Source organism: Scyliorhinus torazame, chromosome 2, assembly GCF_047496885.1.
Source record: "Scyliorhinus torazame isolate Kashiwa2021f chromosome 2, sScyTor2.1, whole genome shotgun sequence".
In the NCBI taxonomy this organism is placed as follows: Eukaryota; Metazoa; Chordata; class Chondrichthyes; order Carcharhiniformes; family Scyliorhinidae; genus Scyliorhinus; species Scyliorhinus torazame.
In genome coordinates, this window is record NC_092708.1 from 116,389,016 (window position 1) to 116,402,035 (window position 13,020).

At 46.7% G+C, this 13,020-nt stretch overlaps 1 protein-coding gene across 5 annotated transcripts in view; it reads right to left on the bottom strand.

The window, feature by feature from the left end:
• Positions 1-13,020, bottom strand: part of ubr3 (ubiquitin protein ligase E3 component n-recognin 3) — a 606,570-nt gene that overhangs the window by 374,279 nt on the left and 219,271 nt on the right. For all 5 annotated transcript variants that reach the window (XM_072475854.1, XM_072475858.1, XM_072475857.1 and 2 more), the window contains exons 20-22: positions 4,251-4,392; positions 3,321-3,425; positions 1,712-1,882 (exon numbers count right to left, since the gene is read on the bottom strand). In XM_072475854.1, coding sequence (XP_072331955.1) covers positions 1,712-1,882; positions 3,321-3,425; positions 4,251-4,392 — 418 coding nt within the window. The remainder of the gene's footprint in view (positions 1-1,711; positions 1,883-3,320; positions 3,426-4,250; positions 4,393-13,020) is intronic.

The following is a 13,020-nucleotide window of genomic DNA, read 5'->3' on the forward strand; positions in this document are numbered from 1 at the left end:
TGACTTTGTTACAAGCTCTAATAATATTTTGCTTAATGCTCTGTCCAAAGTTATAACTCTTGGTTACTACGAAAACTACTACTCGCATTTTTTAACCCTAGCGGTTTGTAATCTCCACTCAAACGGATTCCACTTCTGATTTTCTGAGCCCTGGGGCGTCATTCTCCGACCCCCCGCCGGGTCGGAGAATGGCCGTTGGCCGCCGTGAATCCCGCCCCCGCCGAAGTCTCCGGTACTGGAGATTGGGCGGGGGCGGGAATCGGGCCGCGCCGGTTGGCGGGACCCACCCGCTCAATTCTCCGGCCCGGATGGGCCGAAGTCCCGCCCAGAAATTGCCTGTCCCGCCGGCGTAAATCAAAGCTGGTATTTACCGGCGGCACGGGCGGGCTCCGGGGTCCTGGGGGGGGCGTGGGGCGATCTGACCCCGGGGGTGCCCCCACGGTGGCCTGGCCCGCAATCGGGGCCCACCGATCCGCGGGCAGGCCTGTGCCGTGGGGGCACTCTTTCTCTTCCGCCTCCGCCACGGCCTCCACCATGCCGGAGGCGGAAGAGACTCTCCCCACTGCGCATGCGCGGGAAACTGTCGGCGGCCGCTGATGCTCCCGCGCATGCGCCGCATTTCCGCGCCAGCTGGCGGGGCACCAAACGCCATTTCCGCCAGCTGCTGGGGCAACAAACGCCATTTTCGCCTCCGGCGGCGGCCTAGCCCCTCAATGTTGGGGCTCGGCCCCCAAAGATGCGGAGCATTCCGCACCTTTGGGCCGGCGCGATGCCCGTCTGATTGGCGCCGTTTTTGGCGTCAGTCGGCAGACATCGCGCCGTTGGGGGAGAATTTTGCCCCTGATTCTTTCTCAATAATGTCCTTGCATTACACTTTATTATGGGGGCTACCTCATCTCTTTTCCATTGCCTGTCTTTTCAAAATGCTGTGATACATGTTGTAATACCTTGGAGTATTTATTTTCTAACTTTGGTCACCTTGTAACCATGTGGTGGCAATTAGATCTAAACCAATCATCTCTATTTGTGCCACCAATGTCTGCGCATTCAGATACAGAATTTTATTTTTTATTGCTATTCCCTGCAAAAACCTACTCTCTGATGCACTGTTACCATTAATCTTTCTATCCTTTTCGGTACCACTAAGTTTGTCTTTAGCCAGATTGATATACTTTTCTATTGCAGCAGCCTTTATCTTTGGATTTCTAAAACTTGCTTCACATCTACCCTTCTCTCCCTCTGTTGGTTTAAAGCCATTTTTCGCCTACTCTGACCATATTTACTAGTGAAGTCTGTACGCTCTGTCCCTTCCTGTCACACTGTGGTTACTATTATCCGTATTGCTACACCCCACTATCTCCTTGTCATTTCTCGTTAAATTTTCAAGTCTCCCCTCATGTGAACACTCCCCGCCACCAACCCCCCATCCCCCTTTTAGTTTAAAGCCACTTCTACATTTTATATGAACTAAAAATCTAAGGAGGCAACACTGGATTATAAATTTCTTATACATCTCAATTTTCAAAATCAATACAAAGTGGATTTACATTATGGCCCATGCAAACATTACGAACAAATCAATAGCATGTACAGGTCACACAAGCGATATAAAATGCAAGCGCAATACTCGTGAAGACATTATTAACTTTGTTATTTCTGAATAACTATTGGAAAATGTAAAGCTAGACCATGTCAACTTATACACACTAACCTGTACAAAAGAAGAGGCATCTGAACTAGTGCTGGCAGGTGGTTCCCTGGTCACTTCAGGAGCTGTCTCTGGTAGTCTGACTCGCACATAGTTGATGATATGATGCAGGTTTGTTGCTATGTTAGTTCCATGGAACCAACTATCAGAACATCGCTCTTCACCAAACATCTCCTACAAGGAAATTTGATTATAAACTTAACTGTTTAGGTAAACATGACAGACTTGCAATTAGTAGCTACAGCTAAATAAAAACAAATGAATTGTGCACAAAAAAACCCCAGAAAAATATTGATTCACAGTATTACATTAAACACTGAATCCGAAATCTACATTCCGCCCCAAACCCTTTATCTCTTTTCCACGGCACCTTCCCATGCAATCGCGTAAAGTGCAACACTGCCCCATTACCTCCACCCTCCGCACTGTCCAAGGGACCAAACACTCTTTTCCGGTAAGTGAAGCAGCATTTCAACTGTACATCCTTCAATTTTGTCTACTGTATTTGCTGCTCCCAACGCGGTCTCCTCTACACTGGGGAGGCTAACATCTTTGTTTGCATGCATGACCACAACCTTGCGGTTGCTTGCTATTTAAACTCAGCATCTTGCTCCAATGCCCACATGTCCGTGCCCCCCACCCAAGTTGTTTTTCAGCTTCCTTGCCTTCCCCAACAGCTGGTCTTCCCCAACAGAACCCCACTCCTCCATTTGGCCATCTGTCCTTTGCTGTTCAGTTTCTCCCATTAACACATTCTGCTATCTCACCTTTTGCTACTATTAGCACTCTTCATCCCTTAATAGCACCATTAACACTCTCTTTTGCCTTATCTCCATGACAAATTTGTCAATATCTTCTTTGCCCCAACCTACCCGTTCTTCTATTCTGCTCCACCTCCTCCACCCCCTTTCCAACTTTATAGTTCTTTACATTTTACCTTTCTTCAATTCTGTACAACGGTCATTTTGACTCAAAAGGTTAACTCTGTTCCTTTCCACAGATGCTACCAGATCTGCTGAGTTCACCCAGCATTTTCTGTTTATATTTCAGATGTCTAGCATCCGCAGTATTTTGCTTTTACTGAATTACTGATCTTAGCTGTGTGGAAATACTATGTGGAGAAGACCATGTATTTCTTCACAGGAAGAGTGGCAAGGCATGAATCTTAAATCTGCAAGCCATTGGTCACAGCTTGGGAGCTCTCTCAGCTCTGCCAGAAAATTCTGATTGACATGGAGATTTCACTGTGGTGAATCTAAATTCGAAATAAATTGGGGAAGTCATAATGCAAAAAAATAAATGTAACCACATTTTTAATATTTAGATTTCTTCAACATCGAAGTAAATTTAACAAATTAAGAACTATTAAAGTAAGGTGCATCAGTTTTAGAGTCCCAGCCATATTTAAGGCATCATAACTGTCAGGGACAGGTTAGACGGACCAGTTGATCTTTTCCTATTGGTGGTTTTATGTATGGCCATGTATTGGGTAGTTAAGTTCGCTGGACGGCTGGTCCATATGCAGCACTGGTTTTGTTCTGGCACCGGCTAACTAATTGTTCTAGCACCGGCTAACTAAAGCTAACTAATTTTGTCCAGTTATTTCACCCACCTCTTCTTCAACTGTTTCTTCTAGTAAGTTGTCTAGTCCCAGTTCGATCAAGTACAATACCATACATAGTATATGTTCAGACATATTCTGGTGATCCATCGATATCTACAAAAAAAAACAATTTCAAAACTAGTATACTCCTTTTAAATGTATGCACAATTTAAGATCCAGAAAAACTAAAACATCAGCAAGATTGGTGAAGGTTTTTCCATATCTCCCCACATTCACCAAAGCAGATATCTGTAGAAAGTAAGACTAAATTACTAAGCGCAGCAAGATGGTGCAGTGGTTAGCACTGCTGCCTCACGGCACCAAGGACCCGGGTTCGATCCCGGCCCCGGGTCACTGTCCGTGTGGGGTTTGCACATTCTCTCCATGTATCACCACCCCCCCCCACCCCAACCCAACAAAGATGTGCAGGGTAGGTGAATTGGCCACACTAAATTTCCCCTTAAGTGGAAAAAAAGAATTGGGTACTCTAAATTTAATTTTAAAAAAGACTAAATTACTTTACACAATTGGGTAAACCCAGTCCATATTTTTCTGCAATTGTTCGTAACTTGTCATTTTCGGGTGGGATTTTTCTGAATGCTCTGTAGCGGAGGAGGAAAGCTCGTCACTGGCCGACAGCGGGATCTTCTGGGCCCGTCGTTGAAGGCATCCCTCGCTTCCGCCCGTCAGCTGGACCATAAGATCCCACCAGCCTGCGCGGCCAGAAAATCCCATTGTTAATGTTCGACAATGTTGATCATAAATAGAACCTGTTCTTAGGATTGGACTGACAGTGAGTGGAATGGTCAAGATTTGTTGAATCAATGGAAAGGTCTCATTTATATTCAGTTAATATCTCATGATTACTGCATGAAGTTCAATGTTATAAACCTGTGTACTTAGAACTAAACACAATATATTTGCATTCCTATGCTTTACCTTGTAAAGAAGAGTAAATAGCACAATGTGCAAAGTTTTACAGTGCAATATTCGCATTAGACCTCTGTAGCTGGGATTTAACGGTGCTCTCTCCCGATATGGCGGCCATGGGTTCCCACAAAATTTCCCAGTCTGCTTTAGGCTGTTAAAAAGAGTAGAAATACAACCATATAACATCAGCAAATGCAGAAAATATAAACCACTAGAAATTATACCTAGGCAAGGAAAAGTAGAAAAGCATATTTGACTTTATTTTTAATTCCATCTCCAATACGAAACAGAAATACTCAATTAACATGCTAGAACATGTCTATTAGAAATGTGTAAGACACAGATTTCTGAAATGTGTTTTTACCGGTCTTGAACCATCTCTTTTTGCCTCAGGGAAGTTCCAATTATATTGTTCCAGTATGAAAATGATGTAATATTTGGTCAAAGTGGCAAGACATACTTCAAGAATATCAACAGCCTGATTCAGTACAGCATTCCAAAAAGTGTTTGAGTGACATTTGTTGGCAAAATTATCACTATTATCCTTTAGGGACCAGCTGAAACTTTCATGGCTCCTTGTTAAAGTCAAAGTTATTAGGCTTTAATGCAAAAATAAACTCAACTTGGCAAAGAAGCATTCAAAACTATCAGTGCAAGCTTTCCATGTGCCTTTTAAATGATCATATACCCAGAATTAAAAGGATTATCCCAATTGTCACCTAACAAAAGCAAATTGCAGGAGGAAAAAAGTTGCTCAATGAAATTCTTCTAGTTTGCGATTTCTTCACTTACAAACAAATATGCAATAACCTCAATGTGTAGTGGTGAAATCCAGAATTCAGTGGCTTAATAAGAACCTGTTCTTTGAAGGAATCATAGCTAACCAAAGTTTAAGCCTACTTTCTGTGCAAAGAGGCAGGTGACTAAACTTACGTAATTTGGCCTATACTGCCTGAAGAAATACACTTTGTCTCTTAAGAGAAGCATCGGTCACTGTTTTTCACAGTGGAACAAGATACCTATCGGCATGCACTATCTGTGATTTAACATAGACATAGAACAATACAGCGCAGTACAGGCCCTTCGGCCCACGATGTTGCACCGAAACAAAAGCCATCTAACCTACACTATGCCATTATCATCCATATGTTTATCCAATAAACTTTTAAATGCCCTCAATGTTGGCGAGTTCACTACTGTAGCAGGTAGGGCATTCCACGGCCTCACTACTCTTTGCGTAAAGAACCTACCTCTGACCTCTGTCCTATATCTATTACCCCTCAGTTTAAAGTTATGTCCCCTCGTGCCAGCCATATCCATCCGCGGGAGAAGGCTCTCACTGTCCACCCTATCCAACCCCCTGATCATTTTGTATGCCTCTATTAAGTCTCCTCTTAACCTTCTTCTCTCCAACGAAAACAACCTCAAGTCCGTCAGCCTTTCCTCATAAGATTTTCCCTCCATACCAGGCAACATCCTGGTAAATCTCCTCTGCACCCGCTCCAAAGCCTCCACGTCCTTCCTATAATGCGGTGACCAGAACTGTACGCAATACTCCAAATGCGGCCGGACCAGAGTTCTGTACAGCTGCAACATGACCTCCCGACTCCGGAACTCAATCCCTCTACCAATAAAGGCCAACACTCCATAGGCCTTCTTCACAACCCTATCAACCTGGGTGGCAACTTTCAGGGATCTATGTACATGGACACCTAGATCCCTCTGCTCAGCCACACTTTCAAGAACTTTACCATTAGCCAAATATTCCGCATTCCTGTTATTCCTTCCAAAGTGAATCACCTCACACTTCTCTACATTAAACTCCATTTGCCACCTCTCAGCCCAGCTCTGCAGCTTATCTATATCCCTCTGTAACCTGCTACATCCTTCCACACTATCGACAACACCACCGACTTTAGTATCATCTGCAAATTTACTCACCCACCCTTCTGTGCCTTCCTCTAGGTCATTGATAAAAATGACAAACAGCAACGGCCCCAGAACAGATCCTTGTGGTACTCCACTTGTGACTGTACTCCATTCTGAACATTTCCCATCAACCACCACCCTCTGTCTTCTTTCAGCTAGCCAATTTCTGATCCACATCTCTAAATCACCCTTAATCCCCAGCCTCCGTATTTTTTGCAATAGCCTACCGTGGGGAACCTTATCAAACGCTTTGCTGAAATCCATATACACCACATCAACTGCTCTACCCTCGTCTACCTGTTCAGTCACCTTCTCAAAGAACTCAATAAGGTTTGTGAGGCATGACCTACCCTTCACAAAGCCATGCTGACTATCCCTGATCATATCATTCCTATCTAGATGATTATAAATCTTGTCCCTTATAATCCCCTCCAAGACTTTACCCACTACAGACGTGAGGCTCACCGGTCTATAGTTGCCGGGGTTGTCTCTGCTCCCCTTTTTGAACAAAGGGACCACATTTGCTGTCCTCCAGTCCTCTGGCACTATTCCTGTAGCCAATGATGACATAAAAATCAAAGCCAAAGGTCCAGCAATCTCTTCCCTGGCCTCCCATAGAATCCTAGGATAAATCCCATCAGGTCCCGGGGACTTATCTATTTTCAGCCTGTCCAGAATTGCCAACACCTCTTCCCTACGTACCTCAATGCCATCTATTCTATTAGCCTGGGGCTCAGCATTCTCCTCCACAACATTATCTTTTTCCTGAGTGAATACTGACGAAAAATATTCATTTAGTATCTCGCCTATCTCTTCAGACTCCACACACAATTTCCCATCCCTGTCCTTGACTGGTCCTACTCTTTCCCTAGTCATTCGCTTATTCCTGACATACCTATAGAAAGCTTTTGGGTTTTCCTTGATCCTTCCTGCCAAATACTTCTCATGTCCCCTCCTTGCTCGTCTTAGCTCTCTCTTTAGATCCTTCCTCGCTACCTTGTAACTATCCATCGCCCCAACCGAAACTTCACACTTCATCTTCACATAGGCCTCCTTCTTCCTCTTAACAAGAGATTCCACTTCCCTGGTAAACCACGGTTCCCTCGCTCGACGCCTTCCTCCCTGTCTGACCGGTACATACTTATCAAGAACACGCAGTAGCTGATCCTTGAACAAGCCCCACTTATCCAGTGTGCCCAACACTTGCAGCCTACTTCTCCACCTTATCCCCCCCAAGTCACGTCTAATGGCATCATAATTGCCCTTCCCCCAGCTATAACTCTTGCCCTGCGGTGTATACTTATCCCTTTCCATCATTAACGTAAACGTCACTGAATTGTGGTCACTGTCCCCAAAGTGCTCTCCTACCTCCAAATCCAACACCTGGCCTGGTTCATTACCCAAAACCAAATCCAACGTGGCCTCGCCTCTTGTTGGCCTGTCAACATATTGTTTCAGGAAACCCTCCTGCACACACTGTACAAAAAACTACCCATCTATTGTACTCGAACTATATCTTTTCCAGTCAATATTTGGAAAGTTAAAGTCTCCCATAATAACTACCCTGTTACTTTCGCTCATATCCAGAATCATCTTCGCCATCCTTTCCTCTACATCCCTAGAACTATTAGGAGGCCTATAAAAAACTCCCAACAGGGTGACCTCTCCTTTCCTGTTTCTAACTTCAGCCAATACTACCTCGGAAGAAGAGTCCCCATCTAGCATCCTCTCCGCCACCGTAATACTGCTCTTGACTAGCAGCGCCACACCTCCCCCTCTTTTGCCTCCTTCTCTGAGCTTACTAAAACACCTAAACCCCGGAACCTGCAACATCCATTCCTGTCCCTGCTCTATCCATGTCTCCGAAATGGCCACAACATCGAAGTCCCAGGTACCAACCCACGCTGCCAGTTCCCCTACCTTGTTTCGTATACTCCTGGCATTGAAGTAGACACACTTCAAACCACCTACCTGAACGCTGGCCCCCTCCTGCGACGTCAAATCTGTGCTCCTGACCTCTATACTCTCATTCTCCCTTACCCTAAAACTACAATCCAGGTTCCCATGCCCCTGCTGCATTAGTTTAAACCCCCCCAAAGAGCACTAACAAATCTCCCCCCCAGGATATTTGTGCCCCTCAGGTTCAGATGTAGACCATCCTGTCTGTAGAGGTCCCACCTTCCCCAGAAAGAGCCCCAGTTATCCAAAAATCTGAAACCCTCCCGCCTGCACCATCCCTGTAGCCACGTGTTTAAATGCTCTCTCTCCCTATTCCTCATCTCACTATCACGTGGCACGGGCAACAACCCAGAGATAACAACTCTGTTTGTTCTAGTTCTGAGCTTCCATCCTAGCTCCCTGAAAGCCTGCCTGACATCCTTGTCCCCTTTCCTACCTATGTCGTTGGTGCCAATGTGGACCACGACTTGGGGCTGCTCCCCCTCCCCCCTAAGGACCCGGAAAACATGATCCGAGACATCACGTACCCTTGCACCTGGGAGGCAACATACCAAACGTGAGTCTCTCACGCTCCCACAAAATCTCCTATCTGTGCCCCTGACTATAGAGTCCCCAATTACTAATGCTCTGCTCCTCTCCCCCCTTCCCTTCTGAGCAACAGGGACAGACTCCGTGCCAGAGGCCCGTACCCCATGGCTTACCCCTGGTAAGTCGTCCCCCCCACAAGTATCCAAAGCGGTATACTTGTTTCTCAGGGGAACGACCGCAGGGGATCCCTGCACTGACTGTTTTTTCCCAGTCCCTCTTACAGTTACCCACCTATCTCCAACTAATTCCCTGAAGCTGCTATCTATGACCCCTTCTGCCTCCCGAATGATCCGAAGTTCTTCCAACTCCAGCTCCAGTTCCCTAACTCGGTCTTGGAGGAGCTGGAGATGGCAGCACTTCCTGCAGGTAAAATCAGCAGGGACACTAACTGCATCCCTCACCTCAAACATCCTGCAGGAGGAACATTGTACTCCCTTCCCTGCCATTCCTCTAACTTTCTACCAAGATCTGGCTAACAACTAAATTAAATTTTTATAAAAAATAATAATAATATAATAAAAATATGGTACTTACCTCAGACCAATGGGTTTTATTATTAGGTTAGAGGAGGAGGGCGGGTGGGAGACACTACACGTGTAGTGTCTCGGGTTTCCTCTCCACCAGAATTTATTGGTGAGGGTCTTCCCAGACGTCCGCGGGTCGACTTCCTGATCCCGCCTAAAAAACTAATTTAAAGAAAAGAGAAAAAGTCTCAGCTCCTGCTGAAACTTACTCACCACTCACCAGCTGCTCTCACGCCGCCGAAATCGACTGGCCTGCCCCTGCAAAGAGAAGTGCTTTTAAAGGTTGACTTACCTCCCAGCACCCTCCTTCCGCAATGCTCCCGCTGAAACTGACTAACCAGCTGCTCTCACGCCGCTGAAATCGACTGGCCTGCCCCTGCCCCTGCAGATATTTGTTACTTTACAGAGCAGTTTCTATATACAGCCAGTTCTTAGTTCATCTTGCAGCTCAGAGAGAAGGGGATATAATTTCTCCTTTATCAACTGTGAATCTGGTGCTACTTGCAACAATTGATATTGATTGACTGATATTTATTGTCACATGTACCGAAGTACAGTGAAAAGTACTTTTCTGCGGCCAAGAGAAAGTCTACAGTACGTACATAGTAGACAAAAGAATAATCGACAGCGTACATTGACAGTGATACATCAACAAATAGTGATTGGTTACAGTACGGAACAAGGCCAAACAAAAGCAGCATAGGGCGTCGTGAATAGTGTTCTTACAGGGAACAGATCAGTCCAAGGGAGAGTCGTTGAGGAGTCTTGTAGCTATGGGGAAGAAGCTGTTCCTATGTCTGGTTGTGCGGGTCTTCAAACTTCTGTACCTTCTGCCTAATGGAAGGGTCTGGAAGAGGGCAAAGCCTAGGTGTGAGGGGTCTCTGACAATGCTGTCTGCCTTTCGAGGCAGCGGGAGGTGTATACGGAATCAATGGGAGGATGGCAAGCTTCTGTGATGCGTTGGGCTGAGTTCACCACACTCTGCGGTTTCTTGCGATCTTGGGCGAAGATCACTGCAGATCAACCTTTTATGCAGTGGGCATCTTTTAACATCCAGCAAGTGCCATTCTCAATTCTCGGAGTACAGAATTAAACGATCAATGAGGTCACAGGTATACTGTTTGCAAGGCAACAAGAATTGATTCTCTTTGCAATGGAGGTTACAAGCAAGTGAGCACTTTTGGCTTTACAGGAGTGACTGGATTTGCTTGAGTGCAGAAGGGCTCATTAACTGCACCCTTGAGGTTCTGTGTGCTCCGACAAAGCCAAGTCTGACAACCCAAGATAAAAAGATTTATCATCATCAAATGGGCAACAAGTTATACAGGTCTATGCCTAGTATTCTGGAAGTACTTGTACTTATGGTGCCTCAATTCTATCCAGCCCTCAATCTCTTCTGTTCCAATCAGGCCAACAGATGAGAGGTTGACTGCTTGGGACATGACCTATCCCTCAACAATTACTTTACGACTCCTGTCAGGAATCTAAGCACTGATACACAGCATGAATATTGTTATGTGCTTTAGCCAGATCCCGTGCTGTAATTATAATCCTGTTAGGGACCAATAACATATTATGTTTGAAGATGTTTACTAAGTCACACGATTCGATGGGTCTTAAGCAAACAAAAATAAACTTTACTACACGTTCAGAAAGGTGAAACATTTACAATATCTTATAAACTCCAGCATTCAGAATGAGGCACATGGAAACTAACAGGCAAACTATGGTCAAACACACACTACAGAATAAAAGGCACATACAACCAAAATAGATTCTGTGGATCTCTCAACAACCCACCCAGACATTAGTTAAATATTGAGTCAATCAATCTCGCTGAAACTCTGTCTCTCTCATAAGGGTTTCCAATTTTCCCTTTGAAGATCTCACCTTAGAATTTTCCCCAGAAGTTACTCCAACTCGATCAACTTCAACAATAGCCAACCCCGCAGGGTTTTCATCTTGCCTTGCGAGATTCTGTCCTCCTCAAACGTCAACTTACAAGTACAATTTCAGATCTTTGGCCTTGCCAAGTAGAACACCGTGCTCCTGAGGGATACCTTTGCTCCAATGGGACACAGCATAGTGTCACCAGCCTTCGGCTGCCTACTTAGATCTTTGGGACTTCGCCCACGTTACTTAAGGTCTGCTTTCCACAGCTCCTTCTTTAATTGGAGAGTGTTTCTCCCTTTTCGTAACTCAATTGGGATCTGTTCCTGTTCCCTGTCTCTTGCCCGTGCCTCTGGGACTTTTCTAGGGACTTTCTCCCAGTCCCCTTCCCTTATCCCTTACCTCTGGGACATTTCCTGGGACCTTCTCCCCATTGTCCACCTGGGACACTTACTTGACTATGGCACTTTGCACTCCCGTCACTTGATCCAGATTTTCACACTGTTCTTTTTTCTCTTTGCGCAGGCATGCAGGGCTGGCCCTGGGCCTGAGGAACATGAATTATCCAAACCCCCCATGTGCAGACCGTTCTCGACCATGCATGCCCTGGTGGCACAAAGTTAGTTAGGAATTGGAGCTTCCAACCTCACAGGTAAATTTGAGTTTCTTAACAATACAATGAGAACCAGGGGCGTCATTCTCCGACCCCCCGCCGGGTTGGAGAATCGCCGGGGGCTGCCGTGAATCCCGCCCCTGCCGGTTGCCGAAGTCTCCGGCACCGGATATTCGGCAGGGGCGGGAATCAGGCCGCGCCGGTTGGCGGGCCCCCCCGCTCGATTCTCCGGCCCGGATGGGCCGAAGTCCCGCCGATAAATTGCCTGTCCCGCCAGCGTGGATTAAACCACCTTTTGAACAGCGGGACAAGGCGGCGTGGGCGGGCTCCGGGGTCCTGGGGGGGGGCTCGGGGCGATCTGGCCCCGGGGGGTGCCCCCACGGTGGCCTGGCCCGCGATCGGGGCCCACCGATCCGCGGGCGGGCCTGTGCCGTGGGGGCACTCTTTCCCTTCCGCCTCCGCCACGGTCTCCACCATGGCGGAGGCGGAAGAGACTCTCCCAACTGCGCATGCGCGGGAAACTGTCGGCGGCCGCTGACGCTCCCGCGCATGCGCCGCATTTCCGCGCCAGCTGGCAGGGCACCAAACGCCATTTCCGCCAGCTGGCGGGGCAGAAATTCCTCCGGCGTCGGCCTAGCCCCTCAATGTTGGGGCTCGGCCCCCAAAGATGCGGAGCATTCCGCACCTTTGGGGCGGGGCGATGCCCGTCTGATTGGCGCCGTTTTGGGCGCCAGTCGGCGGACATCGCGCCGTTTCGGGAGAATTTCGCCCCAGGATTCTCAGAACAGATCATCAGGCTCCTTAAATAGAGGTTCCAATGCCTCAACTGATAAGGAGACATGCTTCAATATAGTTAACAGCAATTGTCATGCTGCGAAACTTTGCAATGAAAAGGGCAGAAATCAAATTAGCAAGAGCTGGAAAATGTTGGGTAGCAGAAAGGAAGAAGGAAGGGAAAAGCAAAATCAGAAAGCAGAAAGCAGGCCAAAAAAGAGCAAAATTAAGTAGTGCTGCCAGAGCTTTCAGGCAGAAATTCTCTTGACCATAAGACATAGGAGCAGCATTAGGCCACTCGGCCCATCAAGTCTGCTCCGCCATTCAATCATGGCTGATATTTTCTCATCCTCATTCTCCTGCCTTCTCCCCATAACCCCTGATCCCCTTATTAATCAAGAACCTATCTATCTCTGTCTTAAAGACACTCAGTGATTTGGCCTCCACAGCCTTCTGTGGCAAAGAGTTCCACAGATTCACCACCCTCTGGCTGAAGAAATTC